This window comes from Manis javanica, chromosome 6 (assembly GCF_040802235.1).
Source record: "Manis javanica isolate MJ-LG chromosome 6, MJ_LKY, whole genome shotgun sequence".
Taxonomy (NCBI): domain Eukaryota; kingdom Metazoa; phylum Chordata; class Mammalia; order Pholidota; family Manidae; genus Manis; species Manis javanica.
In genome coordinates, this window is record NC_133161.1 from 44,075,278 (window position 1) to 44,091,814 (window position 16,537).

Below are 16,537 nucleotides of genomic sequence, written 5' to 3' on the forward strand. Positions count from 1 at the left end.
CTTCTCCATGCTGTACTGCCTTCGCTGTGACCTGTCTGTATTGTGATTGCAACTGCTGATGCTTATGTAAAGCTTCCCATGTGCCAGGCACTTCTCTTCACATATGTTGGTATTTGATTCCCATAACAGCCCTGTGATATAAGCTGCTGTCATTATCCCATTTCCCTGATGAGGAAGATGGGGCCTGCAGCTGATAAATTATCTGCCCAAGGTCTCACCACGAGTGAATGGTGAGGCTAGGGTTTGAACTGGGCAATTGAATGCTGGAGTCCACGCTCTTAACCGCTTTGCAGAAGTGCTGGCTGCTTGAAGAGGAATAGCACGTAGCAAAGAGAGCAGCTCTCATTGCATAGGTTGGGGGTGTGGAGGCCAGGGAACATTTGCTCCTTCAAAGGAACAATCCAGTTGTTCCAATATTAGGAACCCAGATGCACTGCAGGAAAGACTTGGGACAAAGGGTGGGGCCAAAGACTTGGGACCCAATGATTCTGTGTGTGACATGTTGTCCCATGGAGAGGCAGGGTCTGTGTTTCAGGTAAGCTTGCTGGGGCTGATGTTCTGGGCTGAATGGGGGAGCAGCAGTTTATCATCACTGGTATGGGCTTTAAGAAGAGGAGGGTCAGCCTAGTAATCAGGTAGGGTACTGCCCAGACAGGAAGGGCTTGAGACCCCTCAGGGCAGACGAAAGGCTACTCTGAAGGACACCCAAGAGATGAGTTCTCACAGAAGAGGTGTGCGTGCTAGCCAAAGCACAGGGTTTTCTTTCCTTCCTGAGGCTGCCTGGTGTGCAGATCCTAGGAAGCCCCTCATTGGCTTCGACTGCCTGTCAGTCACCGGTACTGAGTTGGTTTATGCCCCTTTCCATTTGCCAGCATCCTGGAACCATAATAAACATCTTGAGGCTGACTCCTAGCATTAGAATTTCCTCAGAGGCCATGGCCACAAGTCAGGGGTGGGCTTCCTTGTTTGATCCAGTTTGTGTGGACCCTATTGGAATCTCCTGGAAAGAGATGGAGACTGCCAAAAGTTGATGCTCCTGGCTAGGAAGGGAGGCGATGCTGAGGGCAAGTTCCTAGAAGCAGCTCTCTGTCCCAAACTGCCTGCTTTATCTTCTTACTGACAACCTTGTTGGCCAGTACGTTCATTAGCGGCATCTTCACTTTTAAACTTGAGTGGGAAAAATAGACTTTCTAAACTCTGCAGTTTTTTTCTTTTTCTTTCTTTTTTTAAAATTAAACCTTTTCTGAGGAATTTTAGATTCACATGCAGTTGTAAGAAGCAATGTCTTCCAATAGTACTATCAGGTAAAAACCATAGTACAGTATCTCAACTAGTATGTTGATATGGGTACAGCCAAGGTATAGAACAGTCCCATCCTCACAAGGATCTCTCATGCTGCCCTTAGGCGGCCACACGTCCCTTCCTCCCCTTGCCTTCCTCCCTTTCCCTGCCAACCCACTCCTGAACCCCTGGCAATCACTCATCTGTTCTCCATGTCTGTAATTTTGTCATTTCAAAGATGTTACATAAATGCAATAATACAGTATGCAACCTTTTGGGTTTAGCTTTTTTTTTTTTCCACTCAGCATTATTCCTGGTGATTTATATCTAAATTATTTCAGGCATCAATAATTTGTTCCTTTTTATTGCTGAGTAGTATTCCATGACATGTAACAACATTTAGCCACTCATAATGTTATAGGAACCTGTTATAGGACATTTGGACTATTCCTAGTGTTTGGCTATTATAAATAAAACTGTCATGAAAATCATGGAGAGGCTTCTGTATGAATGTAAGTATTCATTTCTTTGAGATAAATGCTTAGGAGTGTAATTGCTGGGTCATATGGCAATTGCATGTTTAATTTTATAAGAAACCACCAACCTGTTTTCCAGAGTTGCTCTATCATTTCATATTTCTACCAGCCATTTGTGAATGATCCAGTTTCTCTGCCTATTTGCCAGCATTCAGTGATGTTACAATTTTTTCTTTTAGTCATTCTCATAGGTGTATAGTGATATTTCATTGTCGTTTTCATTTGTATTCCTCTGTTGACTAATGATGTTGATTTTTTGTATTCTTTTTGGCTATCTGTTTATTTCATTGGTGAAATGTCTCTTCAGGTCTCTAGCCCATTTTCTAATTGAATTGTTTGTTTTCACTGTGAATACTGAAAATATTATATATATTCTAGATACTAGTCCTTTATCAGAAGTATAGTTTTGCAAATGTTTTCTCCCAGTCTATAATTGTCTTTGCTAACTCTTACTAGTCTTTCATAGAGCAAACATTTTTAAGTTTCATCAAGTTCCATTTATTATTAAGTTAATTTTAAAGGATATAGAGTTGCTTTTATTTCTGAGGTTCTTCAGAGAAGCTGAACTGTGTTAGGAATTTTAAAATACTTTTTGGTCCCTTGATTTCCCCAGTTCAAAGGGAATGTTTTCAAAGAGAGAAGAGAGTATGAATTCCTTATTTCCCCTTTAGCTAGACATGTGTGATTTTCCCAAGTTCAGGTTGTTGTTGGTGGTTTTTTCCAGGGCTTTCTATGCACTTTAATTGATTATGCCTGACCCTCTTTTTAAGGCAAATGTAAACAGCAACTGAGATGGCAGATGGTAATGTAAATCTATACCTCAGAGAGTTCTAAATAACAGCCACATATGTGCAGTGTTGAAGTTATAGACCCTTGGCCTAAAGAGCTCCCAGTGTAAGTACAAGGAATCACTGTGTTCATCACATGATTTGCAGGTCCAAGAGCCTTCCGATGTGTGGCTGAATTGGTTTCTGGCTTCATTCCTGATAAATGGCTAATGGTAACTAGCTTTAAATGAGTGTATTTTCATTTAAATCACAAACATTCAATCTTTATGAATAAGAATGATCACAGTGATGAACATTTCCAGACAATTTATTTCAGTCAATAGCCTATAAATGTGCACTTGAAATATTTGCCTTCCAAAATCAATCTAAGGTAGTTCATGTCAATAAGCGTTGGGGCTTCAGCTTCTCAACTGAGAGAGATGAGAGAGAGAGAGAGAGACAGAGACAGAGCCCTGAATATTTTCAGGCTGGTTTGATCCCAGTGATCTTGCTAGATCTCTGTTTCCTTCAGCTCTTAGAGAAGAGAAATAACTTTCAGATCAATATCTTCTGGTAAATAAGTATCCATGTCTTTCCTTCAGGTAGTTTGAACACATTAGCTCTTCATACCACGTGACTATTTGAGTTAATAACAAATTCTGGTATCATTCTCATCTGATTGAAATAAAAATACAGAACACATTAAATATTTGTTGTCAAATAATAGGTGCTTATTGAAATAAGAGGTGATATGAATTTGAGATAATTGTAGATTCATATGCAATTATAAGAAATAATGTAAAAAGACAGATCTCTTCTATATTGTACTGTTTCCCCCAATAGTGACATTTTGTATGACCATAGTACAAATCACAACCAGATACTGACATTGATAAAATTCACCTTATTTCAATTTCTCCAGTTTTATGTGTGTGTGTGTTTGTGTTTATATATATTAAGTTCCATACAATTTTACCACCTGTGTAGTTTTGTGTACCCACCACCACAGTCAAGATCCTGAACATTTACATCACCATGAGGATCCCTCATGTTCTTTTATAACCACACCCACCTTCCCACATCCCACTCCTGTTCTCTCTGCCAGCATCACAACCCCTGGCAACTACTAATCTTTCTCTATTTCGATGGTTTTGTCATTTCCAGAATATTAGGTAAGTGAAATCATATGGTATGTGACCTTTGGTACTGGTTTTATCTACTGAGCGTAATTCTCTGTAGATTCATCCAGATTGTGGCATGTATCAAGAGTTCATTCTTGTTTTTTTATTGCTGAGAAGAGTTCTTTGGTATAGATATACCACAATTTGTTTAACCATTCACCTGTTGAAGGATATTTGGGCTGATTCGAGTTGTCATCTATGACAAATAAAGCTGTTATGTTGCTATGTACATCTGGGTACAGGCTTTTGTGTGAATGTAAATTTTTGTGTCTCTGTGATAAACTGCCAAGGAGTTCAATTGCTGTCCTGTATGGCAGCTGCATGTTTATTTTTTTTATATGCAACACCTTTTATTCCAACAATTCCTCAAAACAGGTTTCAACATGGTGACAACTAAGAGAACACATACACACGGGAATGAGACAATACATTAATTTATAAGACTCCACCAAACTATTTTCTAGTGGTTATATCACCTTACATTCTCATCAGCAATGTATGGATGATCCAATTTCTCTGCATCCTTAAGAGCATGTGATGTTCTCACTATTTTTTACTTTAGTCATTCTGATAGGTGTGCAGTGATATCTTGCTGAAGTCCTAATTTGCATACTGATGGGTAATGATGTTAAACATCTTTTCATGTACCTAATTTGCCATCTGTATATCCTCATCAATGAAATGTTTCATGTCTTTTGCCTATTGTTTAGTTAAATTATTTTATTTTTACTGTTAAGTTTTGAGAGTTTTTTATATATCTTAGATTTTAGTCCTCTCTTGGGTAAGTGGTTTGAAAATATTTTTTCCTTGCCTGTAGCTCATCTTTTCATCTTCTTTACATGCATTTCCCAGAGTAAAAGTTTTTTATTTTGATGAGGACCAATTTATCAATTTTTAATTTTATGGGTCATGATTCTGATGTCAAGTTTAAGAACTCTTTGCCTAGGCCTATTTCCTGAAAATTTTCTCCTCTTTTTTCCTACAAGTTTACAGATTTATATTTTATGTTTTGTCTGGATTCCATTTGGAGTTCATTTTTTTATCAGGCATTTGATTTAGGTCAAGGTTAATTTATTATTTTATTCCAGTACCATTTGTTAAAAGGCTACACTTCCTGCATCAAATTGCTTTGCTTCTTTTAAAAAATCATTTGAGCATAATTGTGTGGATCTATGACTGGGCTCTCTATTTTGCTCCATTTATCTATGTTTCTGTAGCTCTGCCAACTCCACACTGTCTTGATTACTGCAGCTATACAATAAGCTTTAATATCCAGTAGAGTGATTCCTCTCATTTTTTCCCATCTTTCTCAAGATTGTTCTAGCTATTCTAGGGTCTGTTGCCTTTCCATATAAATTTTAGAATAAGCTTATCTATGTTTATAAAAAAAGCTTGCTTGGATTTTAATAGGAATTTCATTAAGCCTGTAGATCATTTTGGATAACAACCTACATCTATGAACATGGTATATATCTCCATTTATTTAGCTATTCTTTGATTTTTTGATGAACATTTTTTATAATTTTTAGCATGCAGATCCTATGCATGGTTTATTAAATGTATATCTAAATCATTAATTTTCTTGGAGAGACCAAATGACATTGTATTTTAAATTTTGGATTCAATATGTTTATATTTAGTAAAAAGGACACAATCGATTTTTGTATGCTGCTCTTTTTCTGCAACTTCATCAAATTCACTTACTGGTTTTTTGGGACTTTCTACATAAACAATTGTGTCGTATGCAAGTAGAGGTCATTTCACTTCTTCCTTTCCAATCTATATGTCTTTTATTTCTTTTTATTGGCTTATTTTTGCTTGCTAGAACTCCCAGTACAATGTTGTATGAGTGGTGACAGCAGACATCCTTGTCTAAGATTTTAAGGTGAAAGTATTCAGTCTTTCATCATTAGACATGATGTTAGCTGTAGTTTTTTTGTAGATACTTTTTATCAAGTTGACATTATTCTGGTCTATTACTAACTTGCTTAGAGTTTTTAAAATCAAAAATTGGTATTGAATTTTGTCAAATGCTCTTTCTGCATCAATTGATATGATCACATGATTTTATTTCTTTAACTTCTCGATAATGTGGGCTACATTGATTTTCTAATGTTGAGCCAGCCTTGCATACCTGGAAAAAATCTTACTTGGTCAGAAAGTATAATTCGTTTTTATACATTGTTAGATTTGGTTTGATAATATATTGTTGAGAATTTTTGCATTTAAGTTCATGAGAGATATTGGTCTATAATTTTCTTTTTTATCCTCTCTTTTGTTGGTTTTGCTATTAGGTTAATTCTGACATCATAAAATAAGTTGGGAAGTAAGCTTCCTCTTTCATTTTCTGGAAGAAACTATGGTAAACTGGCATTAAGTCCTATTAAATGTTTAGTAGATTCTCTAGTGAAACCATCTGGGATTAGAAATTTCTTTTGAGAGTCTTCAAATTACAAATTCAATTTCTATATTGGTTCTAAGATTACTCAGATGGACTACTTCATTTTATTTTTCTTGAGACATAATTTTTATTGAGGTATAGTTGATATACAATATTATATTGGTTTCAAATATAAAACGTAGTGATTTGAAACATTATTAAATGTTCATCTCAACGAGTATAGTTACTATCTGCCAACATAGAAAGATGTTGGCAGAAAGATGTTACAGAACTATTATCTGTATTTCCTATGCTGTACTTTCATCTCTATGGCTAATTTATATTGATTGAAATTTTGTGCCTTTTAATCCCCTTCACCTATTTTACCCACTTACCCCAACCCCTCCCCCATGGTAACCACAAGTCACTTCTCTATGAGTTTATTGCTGTTTGTTCATTTTGTTTTGTTTTGTTTTTAGATTTCACATATAAGTGAAATCATACGGTATTTTCTTTCTCTGGCTTATTTCACTTAGCATAACACTTTCTGGGTCCATCTATGTTGTTGCAGCAGGGGGTATAGCTCAGGAGTAGAGCATTTGGCTGCATCTATGTTGTTGCAAATGACAAGATTTCTTTCTTTTTTATGGCCAGATAGTATTCCACTGTATATTTGTACAACATCTTAGTGAAGTTTTGGTAGTCAGTAGTTTTCAAGATTTGGTTTATGTCTTCTAAGTTATTGAATGTATGAGAATAAAGTTGTTCCCTTATTATCTTTTTGATGGCTGCAAGATAGGTAGCAATATCTCTTATTTCATTCTTTATATTGGTGATTTGTATCTACTCTGTTTTTGTCAGTCTTGCTAAAGATGTATCAGTTTTATTAATTTTCTCCTCAGGAACCAGCTTTTTGTTTCATTGATTTTTTTTATTTTTTTCCTATTTTTCAATGTCATTTTTTTCTGTTCTTATCTGTATTATTTCCTTTTCTCGGCTAGCTTTGGATTTACTTTTTCTTTCTTTTACTAGCTTCTTGAGGGTAGTAATTGAGGTTACTGATTTAAGGCCTTTCTTCATTTTGAATATAAGCACTAATGATATAAATTTCCTATCAGCACTCCTTTAGCTGCATTCCACCTATATTGATGTGTTGTATTTTCATGTCCGTTTAATTCTAGATATTTTCAAATTTCCTTTGAGTCTTTTCTTTTTGACCCATGGATTATTTACCAAGTATGTCAGATTTCCACATGTTTATAGATGTTCCTGCATCTTTCTGTTAATCATTTTTAGTTTAAGTTTACTGTGATTGGAGAACACACTTTGTATAATTTGAACCTTAAATTTGTTCAGGTTTGTTTTATGGCCCAAGATATGGTCTATCTTGATGAATATTCTGTGGTTACTGGAAAAAAATGTGTATCCTGCTGTTGGGTAAAGTATTTTACATATTTCAATTAGATATTGTTGGTTGATTGTGTTGTTCAGATCTTTGATATCCTTGATAATTTTCTATCTGGTTGCAGAGAGAGGGTGTTGAAGTTCTCAGCTTTAATTGTGGATTTGTCTGTTTTCTCCTTTCAGCTCTATTAGATTTACTTTATGTGTTTGAGATTCTGCCATTTGGTGCTTAGATACTTAGGACCATTATGTCTTCCTGATGTGTGGATCCTCTTATTATTTGTAATGTTCCTTTGTTTCTAGTAAGTTTTTTTGTTTTGAAGTCTACTTTGTCATATATTAATATAGACACTCCTGCTTTAAAAAATTAATGCTCATAAATGAACACTTCTTCCATTCTTTTACTTTCAGCCTATGTTGTTGAATTTGAAATGTAAGTAGCATACAGTCAAGTAATTTTTTTTGTCCATTCTGCAGATCTCAGTCATCTTATATATTCAAATCATTTACATTTAGGATAATTATTGGCATATTAGCATTTAACTGCTCTATTTTATTACTATTTTTTTGTTTCTTCTAATTCTTCTTCCTCTGTTTCTCTTTTCTTGCCTTCCTTCAGATCAATGGAACATTTTTTAGGATTCTATCTCTGTTTATGTATAGACTGTTTGAGTGTATCTCTCATATTAGTCAGTGTTCTCCAGAGAAGCAAAACCAACAGAAGGTGTTCACATATAGGAAGGCATTTATTTTAAGGAATTAGCTCATGTGATTATGGAGGCTGACAAGTCCAAAATCTTCAGGGTGGGCTGGCAGGGTGGAGACTCAGGCAGGTCAAGTCTGAAGGCCGTCTGCCAGTAGAATTACCTTTTGCTTGGGGGAGATCAGTCTTTTGTTCCATTTGGGCTTTCAGCTGATAGGGTGTAGCCCGTCTACATTGAAGAGGGCAATCTGCTCTAGTCAGAGTCCAATGATGTAAATGTTAATCTCCTCCATAAGCACTCATAAAAACATCCAGAATATAAAGTCTACTGGTATCAACTCTTTAACATGTCAAATGAAATGTAAACACTGAATTCCATTTAGGTCCCTTACCTTTCCCACTTTCATATATCATTGTCTAGAACATCAAATGGTGTTCTAAGTTTTGTTTTAATCATCAAATATTATTTATAAAAATATAAGGAAAAGATCAAGCTATTATAAGTCCCCATATTTTTACTCTTTCCATTGTTTTTTTCTGCTTTCCTGATGATCTGAGATTCTTTTATCATTTCTTTTCTGTTAGAAGAACTCCCTTTAGTTAATTTTTAGGAGTATATTTGCTAGCAACACATTCTTTTAGTTTTCCATTTTCTGAGGATATTTTTATTTCCCTTTAGTTCCTGAAGGATAATATCATCTGATATAGAATTTGCAAGGGTAGTTCTTTTATTTCATTACTTGAAGACTATTATGCCACTTTCTTTGACCTCTTTGTTTCAGATAATAAATTCACTGTCATTTAAATTGCTATTCCCCCATATGTAATGTGCCATTTTTTCTGACTCTGTTAAGATTTTCCTATGCCTTTAGTTTCCGTATAATTTGGTGTCATGCCTGGCATTAAATTAACTCTTGGTTAGGTCACTTTTCAATGCTGAGTAACTACTGTACAGCAAGGGAGTGATTTGCACCCAGGTCTGCCGGCGTTCCTCTCTCTAACACACCTGTAGCGAGTGTGACGCGTCCCCCAGCTGCACTGGTGGTCTTCCCAGGCTTCGCGTTCTTCTGTTCTCCTGTATCGGTGAGGTGGACAGACCTGACTCACCATTTTGCTCCCTCAAGAAAACCAAACTTATTTTATTCTTTCTGAGTAACATGCTCTCAAAGCTGGACATCTGGCTACTGTATAAATCGGTGATCACCACGCAGCAGAATGGCAAGGGAGCCATGTGGCTTTTATTCAGTTATTCATCCAAAGCTTTGCTTGACTATTAATTCTATCATAGCTTCTCTCATGCTCAATTAAGTAAGTGTACTAAAGATGAGAAACATGCTGCAAATATGCTGACTAATGCAGCTCTAAGTCATTAAGGATGCTTGAATGCTATCTGGCCAGTGGTTACCTCTCATAGCACACGAGAATGAACAGGCCTGAGGAGAATGAATTCCTTGCCATTTCTCATGCTTGCTTCCTTCCAGCTAAGCTGTTAGAATTTTCCAAATCTGAGATTTGTCTGGATTCTGTGAAATCTCCACCAGAGAGGCAGCACAATAAAGGAACTGAGCCTAATCCCCACTGTCCCCAAAGCCTGTCAAATGTCACTGCAAGCGTTCATATAAGGCTGCCTTGCTGGAGGAAACCAGCGAGGGAATTGATGTCAGCTACCAGATGGTCATAGCGGCAGACACAACACACTGTTTACGGGGGCTTCTAAACACAGAGGGAGCAAGAACATAGATTTTCCCAGAGGGCACATAGAATTTTAAGGTATGTGCAATGTAGTTTAAAGCTTCTGTTGCTCAGAGAGAAGTAGTTAAATGAGGGGTTATTGCATTTGAATTGTGGTACAAAAATATTAATAAGTTCATTAACTCCCTATTAGCATAAGGAAAAGGGTTGAATAAGGTTTTTATGATGTGGAAAAAAATCTTTCAAAGTTTTAGGACTTTGCCTCTTTGGTTTCAACTGCATGAAAAATGGCACACAATTTAGGAATATGTGAAAGCAAATTTTAAACCCAGCATGTATTTCAAATAGCAGCTATAACTTCTGCACTTGATTTCAAGGAAATTACATGCCTCATATTACTACACTCGTAAAGCCCAGTAGGAAACTCTCTTGCCTTTTGCCAATGTGAAGGTCAGCTACGCAGTTTCTGGCAAAGGCCTCTCTGCAGAGCTCTAGCCCCTCCCGTGCATCCAGTACGCTGTAGCCCGGGCGGTGGCTCCAGGCAGCCTATGGAGGAGCAGCCCCAGGGCGCACTCTGGAAGGGGAGGTTGGAGGATCTGCCTCTAAGCTGCATTTGCCTATCATGGGCACAGTTATTACTAGAGTGTATGTGCATTTGGGTTTGGATTAGTGGTACACACTACTGGGAAGCTAAGTCAACCAGCCCTTCTTTCTGCCAGTATTTCCAGGAAAACCTTCCTTAAATTCCCATCACAGTCCAGGAAACTGATATGATATCAATATTCTTGGAGGCCAGTTTCAAACATCTACAATGAGAATCAAGTCTCACTCAATCTGATACATTCTTAGCTCTCCAACCTGATCGCCCCCTGCTTTCTAAATGATTTTCTCCCTGTCCCCCCACCAACATTCTTGTCTCAAGTATATAATATACTGGGAAAGAAAGTGCAAGCTATGAGATCATAGAACACAGCTTAGATTCTGTCATATCTAATTACATTCTGGGGGACCACAGACAATTTAATCTCTGAGACCTCATTTTCCTAACTGTAAAGCAGAGATAGAAATACCTATCTGACAGAGTTGTGCTGAGTATCAAGAGAGATAATAGAAGTGTCTCAGCAGTGCCTGGTTTATAGCAGGCACCTAATAAATACACATTCTCTTTCCTTTTCCTTTACTTCATCTTTTATTCTCACATTCCCATGAATGATAAAATCAAGTTTGATTTTGTCAAATAAGAATCTCCTGGATCAACTTAGACAAAATCTCTATTTGGAGGTTCAGCAGAACTTTGAAAATCATGTGTAAGAACATCTTGTAAGAGGCCATACCTGCATGACTGCTCAACATGACTTAAATCAGAGGTGGGGAGAGACTTCTGTTACCAGGTAGAATACAGAAAATTGCATGTTTCTAACAATGAGAACAAGCAAGATAAGCCACAGCAATCATAGTTTGTTTTTTTAACTCATTGAATTTAGAATTGAAAATTGAGGATGCAAAGAAAGCTAAGTGAGCTAAAAAATTAGAGAAAGTGACAAACCTTTCGTAGAAGGAAGTAGATGTATAGCTGCTTTTATCACTGGTAAGGAGAGGGGAGAAAGGAAAACCCATTATAGACAGAGATAAAGAGAAGTCTTAATGGCTGGGTGTGAACTGGAGGGATGGACTAGAATCCCAAAGAGCCCTTGCCAGAAGGAATCTACACTGATTTGCCAGTCACTTCCCAAGGGTTTGCATTGAGTGCCAGGGGGTAGGTAGTGTGCTAAGCGCTGGAAGAGGGCAGAGATCCTCCTGCAGATTTGGGGCACCTCCTCCAAGTTGAATGTTGTGGTCCACTCCCCTGAAAGCTGGCTTCAGGGCAGGAGAGCTAAGCAAGATCCCCTTGAGGCAGTGCAGGCCTTCACTTAATGCCAGGCAGGAGCCCAGTGAACTCAAGGAGCAGGGCAGGAAAACCGGCGCCACACTGACTGGATTACAGAGGCTTCGCAGTGTATCCTCGAGTGACTGGTAAGACTCTCCCCTTCCTTCGTTGGTCTTATATTTTGGGGGATTTCTGTTATCCTTGCTTGTTTGTTTCTTCCAAAGAAAGAAGAATATATTTAGAATAAATTTGCAAGCCTCCAGAAAAGGGGTGTTTTTAGCAGAATGTAATTAAATTCATGAATCACTTAGGAGGGAACTGACATCACATCGTTACAGGGTTCAAATCTACTTTTTTTATCCTTTAAACACCGTTTTACAGTTTTTCTCATATAGCTTTTAAATATTTCTTACATTTATGCTTAGGTGTATGAGTTTATTTTATTGTTGCTATTGCAGATGGTACCTTTTATTATGTCTTCTAGTTTTTATGTATATTTATATGAAAGCTTTTGATTTTCACATATTGACTTTATAATCTGCTGTTCTATCAAACTCTCTTTCAGTTCTTTGCAGTTGTCCCAGTGATTCTTTGGGTTTCCCACATATATAATGATGTCATCTCTTAAGTGGAGATGGTTCTTCCCTTTTCTTTTCAATTCATATAAGCATAATCATTTTCACTTTTTCAATAGCACTAGCTGATACAATATGATAATATGTTTGATAGTTGAGGAGATAGTGGGCATTGTTTCTGATTTTAGAAGGAAAGCCTGGAAATTTTCCAATATGTGAGATCCTACAGTGGCTATTGGGTTGAGTTATGAAGGAAGAACCCATTCAGTTTTATATTATTGAGGGTTTTGTTTTTCTTCCACATGGATGGGTTCTGAGCATTATCAAATACTTCCTCTGTATCTATGGATATAAGTATATAATCTTTCTCCTTAGCTTTATTGGCATGCTGAACTATTTTAAAAGACTTTCTAATATTTGACAAACTTTACATTCATGGATAAGGGAGATCACTTTCCGTACATAAGAATTTTATGGGGCCACTGGATTCTACTGGCTTAGAGTTTAAGATTTTTGCACTCATACTCAAGTGAGAATGGTCTTATGGTTTTCTTTTTGATGTAATCTTTTTCAAGTTTTGGTGTCAATGTACTGGCTTTACAAACTGGTGGAAGTTTTCTTCTCTAACTATACTCTAGAATCATTTAAGTAACATCAGTGTTATTTGATCTTTAAAAAGTCTGATAAAATTTTCCTGTGAAAATTTCTGGTCCTGGGACTTATCTTGTGGAGAATCTGTATAACTATTTTCTCTCTGTCTTTTATGGTAATTGTCCTGTTTAGATTTACTGTGTGGGTTATGTTTAACTTGCTGCTGTATTTTTCTCTAAAATTATTCATTTCAACTTCGACTTCCAAATATGTACACAGTTATGGAAAATTAGGGTGACCATAAAAATCATTTTCCAGTTAAGGGCTAGACAGGGTGATAACTGGATGGGGGGCTGTGGCAACAGACATGAACTGTTGCTGGGAAGGTGGGACTAATGGGCACCACGCGTAAAGTTGTTCTTTATGATTTGTTAAAAATCCTGGTTGAGATTATTTCTTCTTCATCATTTCTCTACCTTGCCTTTTTTTACTTTAATTAGGTGGCTAATGGTCTATCTATTTTATTTAAAGAGATTTTAAAGAAATGTATATATAATTTTCCATATACATATATAACTTGTATATATGTATATAATGAATATATATAATATTCCCTCTTATTAGTGTTTCTGATGTGTAATGTTTTCATGTTTATTATTTTTAAGAGATTCTGCAATTTTGTCTTGCATTTCCCTCTTGACCTAGGGGATGTTTAGTAGTATATGTGTGTGTGTGTGTGCATAGATATATGCACACACACACACACACACACATATATATAGAGAGAGAAATGGTTAAAAAAATTCCAAAGTAATAGTAGTTTGAAGATTTATTTATTTATTTATTCCACTGAAGTCAGAGAATTTGTTTTTCATTTGTTCTTTTTACCATACCTGTCCTTGGGAATTTACTGAGTTTCTCTTTGTGGCCTAAAATATGGCCAATTTTCCTGAATATTCCATATGTATTTGAAAAGAAAACACACTTTCTATTGTCAGGTTTCAGAGTTTGCCCTGAATGTATTTGGAGTGTGGCTCACATGACCTAGCCCACTGTTTTGCTCTGACCATTGCTGACAGCTCTTGGCTCAGCTGCACTGGCCTGTCTCTTGCTTTCTGACCTGGGCTTCTCTGCTACTTCCCTGTGGAGCATCTGCAAGCACCTGCTCAGCCAAACCAGTGCAGGTAAAACCTGGAAGCACCTCAGTATTAACAAAGTAGTAACATTTTCTGGGGCAACTCTGGGAGGTGGGAACCAGTGGTTAAATACTCATTTACGTACCTCAGGTGGTAGATTCTGAGATATATTTTACACGTGGTTCTTAGATGGATACTTGTTACCTGCTTTGCTGTAGATATTGTGAGTGGGTTTCAGCTTTGCTGTCCTATTGCCCTGTCCTGTCTTTTTTTTTTAATGGGTAATTTAGTAAGATTCAGAAACTGCACTTACACACTGACATTTTCCCATAGTTCGGTTTATAAATTTAGCATATTTTCATCTCTAGCTGATATATTATTTTTGCATATTTATGAAAGTTACATAAGTGCAATTATATTGTTGGTATTTGTTGCAACCTGCCTTTTTTATTTTATGGTTCTTGAGATCCATTTGTGATGTATATAGTTGTACGTGTCAGTTAAGGAACAGTCAGAAAAATAACCGCTCTGGGTATGAAACAGAAGACGTTTAATAAAGGACATTTGTTCCATGGACGATGAATGCTCTGAGAAATCAAGTAGAAGATGGTGAAGCCAAGGCACCTGTTAACAATAGTAAAAAGCCACCACTACCACTAGGGCTAGGAGGACACAGAGGTGGTCTAATCTGAGCCCATAGCAGGGTCATCTGGTGAGACCTAGAACCATAGCAGGAGTTGGATTCTGGTGGGAAGTGGCAGAGATGTGGCTAATGCTGGAGGAAGTCCACTAAAGCAGAGAAATAGAGGGAGAAATACCCTGGACTTGTCCCTTCCTTCAACTCCCCATCCTCCATCCTGTGCATCTGATTGGCCAGGATGCACGTAACCAGAAGTCAGGCGGCAAGGGATCCCCAAAAATGTAGTCTGCAGAAGGACAAGGAATAGATCTGAATGCACACAGGCAATGCCCTGCTGTGGTTCATTCATTTTCACTGCTGTATAGTACACACTGAATGAATAACCCATGATTCTTTTATGGATTCTACTCCTGATGAGCACTTGGATTATTTCCATTTTTTCCCTAAAGAAGCAACCCTCCCAGAAGCATTCTTATTCTCAAGTCCTGATTTTCACAGGTGCAAGAGTTTCTTGAGGATTTACTCCTGGCAGTGGAATATCTGTGTGGTAGAATATGCCCACGTTGAACTTTTCTGGGTAATTTCAGATTCTTCCCCAATGTGGCTGCAGCAGAAGAATATATTCTAATTAGTGGTATTTTAGAATTCTGATTTTCCATATCCTAATATCACTTTGTATTATCCACTTTTTAAATGTTTATCAATCTGATGGGTGTAGGGTTTTATCTTTGGTTTTAGTTTACATTTCGTTGATTATCAGTGAGGTTAAATATAGTTCCCAATGTTTATGGGATATTTGCACTTCCTCTTGTTCACATACTTTGCCATTTTTTTTATTACTTTCCTCTTCTTTTTATTATTGATTCATGTTAGGTTTTAAAAAAAAATCCATTTTGGATCTAATCTGTACCAAGTAAATGAGTGGCACATATTGTCAACTATTTTGTGAGCTCTGTTCTCTATTTATGGCATCTTTTCTTGAACAGAAGTCAAATATGAATTTCTTTGATTTATGGCTTTCCAATATGTATTCTGTTTAATAAATGCTTTCTCACAATTAAATCCATAAGGATATTTTCTAATACTGTATTCTGTGTCAGTCAGGGTTGAATGCAGGCAACGTAATCTAGGTATTTTAACAGGAGGGTAGTTTAAAAGAGGGAGTTAATTCCAATGAAATCTGGATCCAGGATCAGAATAAAATCTTTGATCCAGGATCAAAAAACCACCATCACAAAACTGCCACAACCACCAGATGAAGCATCTCCTGACAGCTCTGAAGCTGGTGGCTGAAGACTGGGACAGAGCCCAGTTCCCGCCGCCATCACAACTGCCCCTTCCCCCAGCCAGGCAGGCTGCCTGCTGGACTCTCCATGGTCTCGTTTAAAGCAGAAATGAGCCTAAAGTAACAGGTGGGTAGCTTTGGCCTCACTACCACTTTCTAAATTTCATAGGAATGCACCTATTGATGAGACCTAATTTATATCTTGGTCTTAAGTTAATAGCAGTTTGAGAAGCTTCCTTCCTTCCTCCCTTTCTTCCTTTCCTTCCGATTAGATCCCTATTAGATCTCTGGGATTCTCTTACAGAAGCTTGGGATCCCAGAGGTCAGGGGTTTACAGCTGTTTTCCCACCTGAGCTTCTGGTTGACCACCTCACAACATGCCCCATGGCTATAGGGAGTCAACAGAAATGCCAGCATAGTAGATTTAGCTAGAGAGAGGGTCTGAGCCAGGGGCCCATGATTCCCCACAGGCTAGGCATGATTCTGAAGAAAACCAGGC

The 16,537-nt window shown here is 37.2% G+C and overlaps 1 protein-coding gene across 3 annotated transcripts in view; it reads right to left on the reverse strand.

The window, feature by feature from the left end:
* Positions 1 to 2,941: 2,941 nt before the first annotated feature.
* Positions 2,942 to 16,537, reverse strand: part of ITPRID1 (ITPR interacting domain containing 1) — a 128,386-nt gene continuing 114,790 nt past the window's right edge. For all 3 annotated transcript variants that reach the window (XM_073238639.1, XM_036990587.2, XM_036990586.2), the window contains exon 15: positions 2,942 to 3,259. In XM_073238639.1, the coding sequence (XP_073094740.1) occupies positions 3,231 to 3,259 (29 nt within the window). In that variant the 3' untranslated portion in view covers positions 2,942 to 3,230. The remainder of the gene's footprint in view (positions 3,260 to 16,537) is intronic.